The 13,085-nt window shown below is 43.8% G+C and overlaps 1 protein-coding gene across 2 annotated transcripts in view; it reads right to left on the reverse strand.

Moving 5' to 3' along the window:
- HAUS8 (HAUS augmin like complex subunit 8) overlaps nucleotides 1-13,085 on the reverse strand; it is a 522,213-nt gene that overhangs the window by 169,129 nt on the left and 339,999 nt on the right. For both annotated transcript variants that reach the window (XM_069649216.1, XM_069649215.1), the window contains exons 6-8: nucleotides 7,090-7,166; nucleotides 5,798-5,872; nucleotides 4,763-4,921 (exon numbers count right to left, since the gene is read on the reverse strand). In XM_069649216.1, coding sequence (XP_069505317.1) covers nucleotides 4,763-4,921; nucleotides 5,798-5,872; nucleotides 7,090-7,166 — 311 coding nt within the window. The remainder of the gene's footprint in view (nucleotides 1-4,762; nucleotides 4,922-5,797; nucleotides 5,873-7,089; nucleotides 7,167-13,085) is intronic.

Below are 13,085 nucleotides of genomic sequence, written 5' to 3' on the forward strand. Positions count from 1 at the left end.
ACAGGATTCGATGCAGCCTGTTCGGTTGCTGGGTTCTCCCTCTGGATGAACAACAGTTCTCAGCATATCAGAATCACACAGGCCGCTGCCTGACTGTCAGAGCTGTCGCGAAGGGGGGGGGTAGGAGGGGCAAACTGCCCGAGTCTTGTGCTTTCAGGGGGCCTTGTGGCACCCTCTCTTAAGTAGAAGGCAGCACAGTCCACCCGTGTCCTTTATTCACACGGGGGACTGGGATGTCTGCTCTCTGTCCCGGCAATGATTTTGCAGTTTGTTGCAAAGCCGTTTGGCTGCACACCAAACAGCAAAATAATGGGAGACAGCAGGGCTCAGAAGTGAGCTCTGCTGCCACCCGTTATTCAGCTGACAAAGTAGACATGCTGAATGACAAGAGATGGCTCCTCTCCTGTCAGTCAGTGTGTTCATGTTGCTGATAGGAGAGAACTGCTCTCCTGTCTCAGGTAGCATGTCTACGTGTCGGAGTGAAGGGTGCATCGAGGTAAGTGTTTTTTAAATTAAGTGTATATGTGTATTTAAATGAAATTAGTGTGTGTGTGTGTGTGTGTGTGTGCCCCTAAATGTACCCTCCCTACGGGCCACTTCATTAAGGGAAGGGTTCATGGCATCAGAGGTGCACCTAGACTAACATTTCAGGGGGGCGGGGGACTAACACTTCAAATGTTGGGAGTGGCACTAACTTCAGAGGCTGTGAGGGAGGGGCAGACTTACTTGTGTGGGGGCATCTAACATTTTTCCACATTTGGAAGACACTATTCTGGTTAACCTTCAATGTTACAAGCAGCTAACTTGCGCTTTCATTTCTGAAACGTCACACTTATGCTGCGAGAATGAGAGGTCTCATGTCACCAGTTAACTTCCAATCACTCCGCTGCCATGCAAGTGCTAACCCCACATCACGATTTCAATTACCTAAAAATGTATGCATTTGAATGCAGGTGCTAACAGAGAAATGTTGTATTTTAGTAATTGCATGGCATTTGTTAACAGTGAAGCCAGGCACCATTTAACGTCTGTGTCCTGTTCCGTCTGGCCACGGCTCTGTTGGTCAGCCCGGCAGGGGCTGGGTGACAGGTTTGAAAGTGGATAGTGAGTGGGGCCAAAAAACCCATTGCGCTGTCTCCCCACTGAGGGATGGCATACGGGCCTTTCAGCTTTAACAGTTGAAATGCGCCCCTGAGCAGCTGCCCCATGTTAGCATTCTTATGACACAGACACCTACTGATAATCTGCAGCTTTTAACCACTTTTCTGCATTATTTTGACTTCATTATTGATTTTAGCACTCTACAGGTGCCTTGGTCTATTTTTCCAATATGTAAGGCTCCCGCTCAGACCCTCAAGTGGTCTTGTGGGGGACATGTCTCACTTTGGAAACTAGCGACCATGGTTCAAATCCCTGCCCAACATAGTTTAAAGCATGAACACACCACTGCATTCTAAAATAAACATATGGTGCACATAGGTTTCCCATATTGTGAAGCTGTATATGAGATCTGGTGAGTAAGTTTTGCCAGATCCTGGATCTGGGAAGATCCGTCCCAATGACAGCATCGAGTACAGATAGGAAGAAATGGTATATGAGGAGGCACACAACGCTTGTAGATGTTGTTAAGTTATTTGCCTACCTATTGACTTCTCATTGCCATGCTAATCCATATGGCAATTTTCACCCAGTTCCTGCCGTCCCCACCCAAAACACCTCCTCATTGGCACTCTTTGAGCTAGCTTTAATCAAGCCTTGCCATCCAACTTTACCCCCAATGTGCCTGCAAGTGTTTTCTCAAAGGAGTCTTCTGAGAGTTAATGACTTCATTGGAGTTGTAAACACGTAACTGGTGTAATAAAACTGTCTTGATCAGGTCTGCCTTCAGCCACTCGATTTAAAAGCACACCGAGTGTCTTTCGCTGAAGTCCTGTTAAAAACAAGCATTGGCAAAATCAACAATTTTGGTTTATGCATAAGTAATAGGCAGTTGCCAAGCACTGTTATTAGCTTCTCAGGTACTCAAACCATTTTGCACCTGGTACAATCAACGGCCAGCTAATACCAATACAGAAGTGCCTTTCCCATGCCTACACGAAAGCACAAAATGTTAGCATTGCCAATGCTCTTTTTCATTTACCCTTGATGCACAGGACTTTGCATCAAGGTTAAAGCAAACATACTACTTGCCTAAATTGGCCCATATTCAATTTAGACCAATCTAGCCAGTAATTGTCCTGGGAGGAAAGCTCAGCGGCAACGTGCTCACCTTGGAAAAGACGACACACAGCAACATAGGTTCGATCCCCGGGTCCGCACTTAGAAACCTCTGGGTATTCAGCTCGCTATAAATACGCAAGACATATTCCTGTAACAGCGCCTCGATGCCCCTGGGCTGTGTGAGCGCTTAAAAAATGCAAAATAAATAAATAACACCTATGGCGCACAGTCAGCCTGGACATACTTTCTGTGGCATGGCATTTTTACTGGCTGGGAGTTCGTAGATGGTAATAATTGCATACATTGATGTAGCCTGCACGGACATACATGGGAAATGGGAATAACCAGCATGAACATATTTTTATACTAGCATATGTTGTGTGGAAAGGCGGCATGAAATGTATTGGAAAATGTTACTGTGCACGGTTTTTGATTTGCAACTATTGGGATTTTCCATGTGCTTCAATACAAAACCAACTGCAAACTGTATGGAATTCTACCCAATTTTGCAAAGAAAGTGATGAAAAATGCATAATTTTAACCCAATGTTTCAAACATTCTTGGGAGTGAGAACACCCCTCAAGCAACCCTTGTTTGGTTTGGGCTACCTCACTGTGCTCGGTTGATCCTGCATAATTGGCGCAAACATTTAAGCCTCTTAAGTTCAGAAATGTACCAGCCTCCACTGTACATCTATCTGTCGCTGTGTATGATGTGTGTTTTAATGAGCACACAGGGGCAAGGTGCTCCTTAATGCTGGCGTCATGCCATCCTATATATATTTATGCATATGATACAAACGTTAGTCTGGCATAAACCTTTCTTCAGAGAGAACTAACTTTGCTGTAGTTGATTTACAGTTGTAGTAATGAACCATATTTGGGATTCTTCAAACAAACTCAAGGGGAGATTTCTCGAGTCTCCCGTTTGCAGAGGTGCTGGCGCTGGCCCAGTGCAAAAAATTGTAAGGGGGCCTCAGCAAATGTTTTGCCCCAGGCCTCACCACATCTTGTGACAACAAAACAAAGGGGGGGGGGTCTGGGAAACTCTCTGCCAGCATGAACACAGCCCATTGACTTGTACTTGGGTGGATGGCCCCTGGGCGAATCTCAACCAAGTATTTAGCTCCCTGTTCTTTTCACAGAGAAGAAATGTCCCTGCATATCAGTCTTTGTCCTGCCCTGGGGTAGTCCAGCACCGAAATGCTAGGCAATTCTCCTCTGAACAAGAGTACCACAGCAACCCCATACACATGTTTCAGCCTAGTTGGGCATCATCAGTTAGGTGAAGTTGTACCTCTCTAAGAGCAGTGAGCAAGAGACAGCCCTGCTGTGGACTGTTCAGAAGATGACGAAGAACACTCTCCTTTGCTGTTCAGTTTAAATAGCGGGGCTGGCCTAACATGTATTCGTGGATTCAATAGATTGAGAAATATGTTCCACTTATTAGCAGATATATTTTGTGTGCAGAATAAAATGCTGTTTTGCACAGAGATTGGGTTTTGAGTCGAGATGCAACTAGCAAGAATGTTTTTTGAGAGGATTAAAAATTGCAATATCATTGTTTTAGAAACCAATACTGGTATTTGTTGGAATACAGAGCAAAGATGGTATTCATATTATTGGAAAGAACAAGGCATTGATGAAGGACGGAATGAACATAGAGGAGAAGTATTTTATTTGTTAAGCAAGTACTTAGAAAAGGATAATGTGCTCATAACATAAGACTGATTAAGAACCCCACTTGTCCTATTCATTCAAACAGGTTGTTTTGGGTGCTAGGACAAGGAAAAGAATGCCTTGAGAAGGGAGTGGATAGAATAATTTATCGCGTTCTCAATTTCTCGATTTCTGACATTTGGATTAGCATAATTTTGCATTTTCAACCTTGACAAGACACTGAGGTTTTCAGAAAAGCCAGATAGGATGATATCCGAGTGAGAAGCCTGGTGTAAATATAAGAATTCTTTGTAATATTCGAACTGAAGTGAGTCCCTTTCTTCATAGCAAAAGGGTCAATCATCACTAAAGCTAAAATACACGAATACATGGAAAAGGGTAAGATCGCAATAAGGTCTGTGGGGTGACCTGTGGGAAGCACTCATTGGAATCTTCTTTTCCAGCTCTTCCAATGGTGATCCTGGCCTCTTGCATCGCAATTATAATTCTCTCGCTCAAGGTTTGCTACTGACCCCAACAAAGTGAGACAGATCCTGGACATTGCTCTAATAAGAAGGTTAGTTAAGGTTTAGGGACAAAACGGGATCCCCACCTTTGCATTATGAAGCAGGTGGTTCTTCCGGGCCCCGTTCTTAAATCTTAAGACTTTGTGAAAACATTCAGCTAATCTCCCCAGATCATCCATTTCACCACCCTCGCCCTGCAGCAAGTGAAGCTGTATAGTTCATCTTCCGCAAGAACACCTCACCCAGGTGCTGCTCGCTGCAACATGTGGGCTTTTAGGTCATCAGCACTACGTGAATCTTTCAGCTATGTCTTTCCCCACAGCAGTAAAGGGTTGCGCTTCTGCATTTTCACTTTACCTGGCTTGCAAGCACCTGTGCCAGCTGTTGCTCCCTCTTCAGCAGAGAAAGCCTGTGTCTCTGCTCATGCACCTTCATCTGCAGCTTTGCCTTCTCCTCGCATGCAAGCAGTAAGCTCCGCTCAGCCTTTTGCTCCAGCCGCCTAATGTTCTTCTGAATCTGTTCACAACAGCATCACATTTTAATGATTTAAATAAGAACTTCAAGTGTAAATTAAGAAGAAAGAAAATACAACTGTAATTGGGCTACCAGTTCTGACCTGAATTAAGTTAAGGCATTCAAATTCAGTAACCCGGATATGCTTACTCTAATCACGGGTCACCGGGACAAACACCCACTGCTTCACCCACTTCTAAGGGAAGGCCTCAAGTCCTCTCTCCAAGGCGCCCATGGCCACAACATCTGAGAAGGATGCACCTTGAAAGGGACGTATTACAGTAGGCTATCCGGATTGCACTTGGCAGGCAAGTTAACATTCATTTACAAGATTGCTACCAGCTAAATCTGCAGGGTCTAGACAGGCCCTATGGAATACTTTCCTAACGCCAAAGCATATCCGCTGCTTCAAAAATAAAACTTAAACTACCATATCATACCAATCTGAAGAGGACTCTTTTGGAAGTTTTCCCCGAACAGGTTTATAGATTTGAATGTTTCTATACAGCCAATGGAGGTCTACAAGCTTCTAATAGCCATCAACTGACAAGTACTCCATTGCTTAACCATATATTTTAGTGTAGGTTTACAGGCAGAATGGCTTTTAGTGAGATCAGGAGACGGCTCAAAATTGGAGCCAGGAGAGAAAGGTATAAGAACGACAAAGTCATTATTGTATTCCTCACCGCTTCACACAGAACAGGTGAACTAGGCATTGGTTTTGAATGAAATGTCAAGAGAGAAAGATCAAATGAGTTTCTCTATTCCATGTGGAAGCCGTGGCAACACAAACCCCAAACATTGGTCTACTAGATGTAATACCATACATTTGGTCGAACTGCACACTTTTTATTAGTTCATGTACAACATTTCTGTTACCTCAAGGCTAAGTAAGGTGAGCAGACGTGTCTGTGTTTCAATGATTTCAAGTACCTCTTCTGGGGGAACAAGAACCTGTTCAAAGCAAGCAAAATAACACATTAATGCGTGGATTTCTTAGAAGTCATATATTCAAATCAGGACAACTAGTAAGTCCCCACCTTGTTTCCAAGCTTTACATCTCTTCATACCAAAAATCCTAGCTGTGAAACCAACTGTGAAATTGGAAAACAGGTATAGCACACAAGGATGTTGGGCAAATGAGCTAAATTTCTACCTATCGTTTTATATAGCTTCAGAATACTTGCTCATGACACCACATAAGCATCATATCTGCCCATTTTGCTCACTAAAATGTGGTCAATACTCTCAACAAAGACAACATGGAGTAACAGCTCTGAATGTGTGTTCATTTATGCCGCCTGCACTGCTCATGTGATGTGCTCAGACAAGTGGCAGTAGAAGCATCTTCCACAAATAGGTCCTCTGCTATAGTGCAGTTAGATGTGAATATTGGACAAATAAAAATGGCATCTACGGAACTTGCCATCTACAAAAATATTTTGGAATGAAACACTTTTTAGGGAAATAAAACATTTTAATTAAAAATGTGCCAGTCATGAATGAGAACAAAGTGTTTACTCCTTAAATCTATCCATTCCAAACTTAACAAAATGGGAAGTAAAACGCTCCTATCTCAAAATCTTATTGGAAACCCTGGTTGAGATGGTGGACGAATAACGGCTTAAACAAGACGCATGCATTTTAGAACTAGCACGGAACCTGCTCTAACATTTGAGATGGACCTTTAAAAAGGGCTTGCAGCCACTATAGCAAAATCGTTCTGAAACTCGACACAATTTGGACGACTTTCCATATCGACCATACATGTATACGGTTGGTATGGAAATGGTAAGTGGGGGGAAACAAAAAAAAGGAGAAGGGAGGGGGGAAAGAGTTTGGATGGAGTAGGAACAAAAGAGTATGAAGGTGGAACTCATTAATAAAAAATATATATATAAAAGCATCAAAAAAGTTACGTTACACATTTTACAGAGTCGTGAAAAATGCAATTTTACTAGGCAATAGTAGGGAGCTTACAATTTCTAACTATATCCCATCCGATTTGTTATATAGAACTGCTTAAATGATACTTTGTACGTTGTCTTAATCAACGAAAGGTTACTTTTCTAGGAACGCTTCCTAGTTGACATCATTTTTGCAATATCAGGTGAGTGCTGCTGCGATGTGTGAACATTTCATTTTGTGCAGCTTTAAAGAAAAAGACTTACTGAATGCGGCTCTTTTTTGGGTGCTTTTGCATCTGGTTTGAAAAGGGCTTTTGGTCTCTTTCTCTGAAATGTTTTATCTGCAAAATTTAAATACAACATGGTTAAAACGTGAAATATAAAACATGCAGAACTTACTTAGAACGCATTGTGATGAATGAGTCAATGTACCTGTAAGGACACGTTACTTGCAATCCTAGTGCTCAAATATGGGTATAGTCACTGAATTTTTAATTCTAGACGATCTCCACCTATGCTGGAGCCCAGAACACTTTCCAAATGTAGATGGGAAACCTATTTAATCATTAAATACATATTGGCTTACTGTTTTTGCCAGTTCTAACTACAAACAATACACCAGTAACTTTTAAACCACATTCCTAAATTGGAACTAATTCAGAAAATGAAAGTCAGGTAGCAGACAAGCAAAGAGAAGAACACATTATATACCCCTGGTAATGTTTTTTTCGACTTGATGCTCCTCCCACGTTCCTTCCTCATCTTTGATAATCTCCATCCAGCATCAGCTACTTCGGAATCCCATTCTCTGTAGAGGGCACAGTGCGTTGTCAACTTGATGTCCCTCAATGGCCTCCATCCACTCTCGAGCATGTCGTCACCACCAGTACATATAGCACACACCACACCCTTTACTTCAGTTCTAGTTTTTCCCCTCTCTTTGGAGCACAGACATTAGCAAGGTTAAAACGACCAGACGTTAAAGAGAGAAATGTGTTATACCCGGAAATTCTACTGAGGGGTAGGATAAGAGGGGCAATGAGGAATACGTGGGAGAAACATCCAGTTGAAAGAACATTACCAGGGGTAAATCATTTGTTCTTCACATGGATTGCATCCCACGTATTGCTCATCTTTGATAAACTCCCAAAGTAGTATGTGTAAGAGGTAGGAGTACGAATTTAGTGGCACAACTGTGGACTTTGGCTCAAAAGACCAGCAGTGAGGGCTGCACCCCCTTGGCCTAGCAGATTCGCTAGAGTAACATTCAGTTAAAGTGCTTCTCTGACTTTCAAAGGATTACTTTCATTCATAAGAAAAACACCAAACAATGGTTGAAGCAGAGAACCACTCTGTGTTTGCATGAAACAAGTTATACTACTTAATATCGGTCTGTGCCAATGTGCTAACAATGCCAATGCATTTTGGACATAATGTCCTTCATCAGGGCAATTAGCTATGTGTGCCATACAAGAGACCGCAGGAGCCCCAAATAGTATCATGGCATATGAACAAACAGCAAACAATAGGTTGGAGGTCAACCCAGTAAATCATGATTGATGTGGGCGTGACAGATTTGTAGTGTGGTTAACAATCAGTGTGAATGAATAAACATCTCAGCATAAAAGCGCCATGTTGTTTACAGTTATTAACATAATAGTGAGCAGTTTGAAAAAGACAGGCAACATGAATGTGCGATTTGTAATGATGCATTGTCACAGATAAAGAGATGTGCATTAGGAGAAAAGAAAAATAACGAGTTAGACCGCATGACCAGGCTCGTATGACTAGGACTTAGAAGGACGTGGCGAAATGTAATCTCACCTGGCTAGGCCTAGGTAACTGCAAAATGAAGTGAAACTGCCCCAGAGTGCAGACAGTAATGTCCGTTTTCAATCAGTCGCTCTCTCACTAAGACTGCTAATCAACCAGTGAAAACAGGATCAAAGGCTGCAGTTTTAAAAAAGTTGCAAAACAGAATGAAGAAGACACTTTTCTGTAATAATGGTGCGAACTAGTACGGCCACACACCATTTTGTCTAAAACTTTCATACAGTGTCTACCTTACCTCCACAAGCTGCCCCGCTGGTGTGAAGAGCTCTTGAGAATGGGTAATGCTTCCCAATTGCTATTAATGTCCTAGATCCACTGATCACGTGTGCACGCACGCACGCACGCAGGTCATGACTCGGTGATCTGAAGATATGCCTGCAGGCCCCAGTGAGGCGTGTGTTGCGTGCCTGATCGCTACCATTGAACACTGCACATTGTTTAAATACCAACGCCTCATTTAAGACAAAAATGTCCAGCATAATGTCATGAAGTGAATGCCAGAGAGGACCAGTAGGGTTACAGCTCTGCAGCAGTTACATCTCCCAATAGTATTGCCATCATTGTCTATGGGGCAAGCTCCCAACCTAAAAGAAATGATATGGAAGGCGCGTATGGAAGAAAGACAGTGGCATATTCTACCTGTACTCTCTAATGCAAAAAAACAGTAGTTACAGTGCAAACGATGCCCGGTGCGTCTGTATGTGGAGTAGTGTTTTCAGCGAGTTTCTAGCTGAATTACCTCGCATGCTTTGTTAACTTTAGTTCATGCACACCCTTTACTTTTTAGTCATGCTATGATTCGTTCCATGACCTGGGCTAGTCACAGGCACTAGACGGCAACAGTATGAGCTACTCACTTTTCACATACACATGTACTGGGCATCATTAGCACTGTAAACTACTATTTTTTTTGCATTAGAGAGTACAGGTAGAATCTGCCACTGTCTTTCTTCCATACTCGCCTTCCAATACACTCACATGCCCTGCATGCAGAGGCTATACATATAATTTGTTTAACTTGGGACCTTGCCCCATCGGCAATGATAATGACCGCAATACTATTGGGAGATTTGTAACAGCTACAGAGATGTAACCCTACTGGGCCTCTCTGGCGTTCGCTTCATTGCATTATGCTGGACCCTTTTTGTTTTAAATGAGGCTTTGATGTTTAAACAATGTACTGTGTTCAATGGTAGCGATCAGGCACTGCAACACACGACCCACTGGGGCCTGCAGGCATATCGTCAGATCACTGAACCATGACATGCGTGCATACGTGATCAGTGGGGAAAGTTGGAACTGTCCTTTATTTTACCAAACAGACAGGGATCATACAGGAAATCAAATGATCTCTGGCAGTCACATCTTCTGGGCCTGTGTCCCACACTGTTATCCCGCTGTGACGTCACAATCTCCAACCCTCCCCAAAAAACCTAAGAAGCAAACCCATTGGATAGCTCGGGTAATAAGACCTATAGAGATCCCCTATATGAGTTGCTCGATTGGTCTTCCCATGACAGGTGGGTGCGCCTGAGACTTCCCTAAAAAACTATCTATTACATTGTTTCAGGGTCGCAGGATGACCATTGGCCCCGGCATCCTCAACCACCACCCCAGGATTTGAGCATCATGATTGGCTGGAGCGGGTCTCCCCAGGCATGGGACCCTGTTCCATTGACAGCGCTGAGAGTACCTTTCTAAGTTAATGAGAAAGTCTGTGTCCCCCTTGTTGCCACTGGTATAGCCACCTAGCCTGGGAGAGTACCTGTATGTTGCAAAGTTTGGTGGACAACACATGAGTCATTTATTTATTTGGTTTTGTATAGCGCCGAGCGGCCCTAGGGCATCGTAGCGCTTGTTACAGAGTACTTGTTGATTACAGAGATTAGTTTCATACAGGCTATGCAGTATTCTTGGTTTGCTTACATAGTGGTGCAGACATAAGAGGCAAGTTACAGGTTAGTTAGAAGGTTACAGTTGATCATGGTCTGAAATCAGCTTAAGTACATTTGCAGAGTAATTAGTTAAACAGTTTTGTTTTGAGCATTTTTCTGAACACAGCATAGGATTTTTCCCATCCCAAGTCACTCTTGCCTGCTTGGCTGGGAACAGCTTCTCTTCCCACCGCGGGCCATTGTTCAGCTGGGCGGAGTCACGTGGGTGAGGTCCACAAAAAAGCTTTTCGGCCTGCATTTAGTGAGGAATTTATTCTGTTATTTTGCAGGTGGCTCCCTGCCCCGGGAGCCTGTATTTTCCACCCGTCCTTGTCCTTGGTTGCGAGCACTGTCTCTGTGCTTCACGCTCTAGAGTCTGCATCTGCATTCTTCCCTATTTCGAGGCCTGTGACTTCATGTCAATTCACTACAGTCCATCTATGGTTCCCTATATGTTGTATTATTTTCTTTAGAGGTTAGTAGAACTCGAGCCCTTCCAGGTTCCTTATACGTCTCTGCAGCTCCATATGGTTAGTTGCGATAAAGCGGTAGCAAGCTTGCTCTGGGTGAACTTTGCGGTCTTACATTTCTGCGTTTGGCTAGTGAAAAGGAAAGGATTCTGACAGTATGTATATGGATCTGTCCTCTACAGAACGGTGTGTGAATGTTCTTCGTGTATGCATGTCTGTGTCTACATAGCTTCGTGCAGGGATACAAGTTTACTTCTTGACTAACATAGCTATGTTGTGTTGTGTTGTCACTAATGACGTCAGCACGGCTGGACATTAATCATTAGTCAACCTGGTCCAATGATGAGGCAACTGTATCAGTGAAGACATCGGCTGTATAGGGTTTGCACGGTTGTCTAAGAGAATATGTGTTCCCATACATGGAAAACACCGGTCCACCTGGGGGTTGACCAAACAGCGGCTGGCATCTCTTGTTTCTCATCCTTCGTGCTGATATGCGCATAGGAGACACGAGGGCCATTTCGGGGACCCTCTCTTCAGTTCCCCCCTCAGGTCGACTTGTCGACCACTTCTCCAAACCTGTTCACCTTTGGCGTTGGGAGCCAAATCTTCATTACTCCTCCTAGATGTCCATAAAATTGTGCATGGTCATCTAAACTCCATGTAACGTGACAGCAGTCTCCTTCCAGGTTGCACCACACCCACTTCCCCCAATATTTTTTGTAGTCATTGGGGTCTTCGAACACTACTGCGGTCGGGAACAGTGGACAACCTGTTATTTGCCTCCTTAGGGTATTGTGTGCTGCTATTATCTTGTCTTCTTCGGAAGTTGTTTCTACTAATACTTTAATTCCTACAGTTTTCTCTGTTTTTCAGCATTGTGTGATTGTGAGAACACTGAAGGTGTCTCCCTAGCTAATCCCCTGGGATCTGTCATCCAGGTGGCCAGGACACGGCCATAGCTATTAGATCCAGTTCCTGGAGGTGGACCAGTGAGGGAGGAACACCTGGATGGGTGGTCCTTGGGTGGGTGGCAGTGGGATACTGATGGGTGGGACAAGGTATGCACCTTCCTTCAACATCGTTTCCCATCCTACCACAAAGGATATTCCAAAACATTGCCCCCCCTTTTCCGACACAAACATTTTCACACAACATGAAACACAACAGACTAATACCAGAGCCGTTTACCTGCCGTGTCCCAATACAAGGGTCAGACAAAGTCGGGCAATTGACCAGAATCACAGACACCTGACAGCCCTTTCACTTCCCCACACGTACAAAAGGTGGAGCACGAGAGCACAGGACGAGAAAAGCAGATCGCACGATCTGAGTTAACCCAGCACGGCAGTTCAAGAGGAGGTGGCGAAAAGCGGCACATACTGAGAGGATGACAAAAAGAGAAACGACCTTGCTCTTTCCGATCAAGGCCAGTGAAACCTATGCAGACGAAGCAGAATACCGCAAACAATAGCCAGCGTGTGTTGCAGCAGGTGTCAGAGGTACACAAGACCCTCCTCTGCTGATTACCAAGTTGGGGAGAGATGCTTGTCTTGGAGGTACCAACCTTGACTCCAAAGAGAAAGAAAGCCAAGCGGGTAATCACAGCCGGTGAGTCGAGAGGAGAGTTGATAAGAAACCTAAATGTGTTGAAAGAAAAATAGCAAACCGCTAATTTGAACTTTGAAAGGTTTAAAGAAACAATTGATGAGAGGGGGGAAACCACATCAACAGAGGTGTCCGGCACCAAGTGGGTGCTCACGCAGGACTCTCTGGGTGATTACCCGATGGTAGAGACTACCGTAACCAGAAGACCTTGGGAAGAGGCGAAGAGTGTTCAAAGTGGTCATACAGGGGTCTTGTAAAATCCTCTGTACAGTCGAAAGTCTTTGACCGACAGATGATTGTGAAAGCTAAGGGAAATTAATCCCATATGGTGAAATTAGTACATGAACAGTGCGTTGCAAAGGTTGGCAAAAGTGAACCCGGCGGATGGACGATAACAAGAAGGAACGAAGTCTGA

This window comes from Ambystoma mexicanum, chromosome 1p, assembly GCF_040938575.1.
Source record: "Ambystoma mexicanum isolate Mex_15411 chromosome 1p, UKY_AmexF1_1, whole genome shotgun sequence".
NCBI lineage: Eukaryota > Metazoa > Chordata > Amphibia > Caudata > Ambystomatidae > Ambystoma > Ambystoma mexicanum.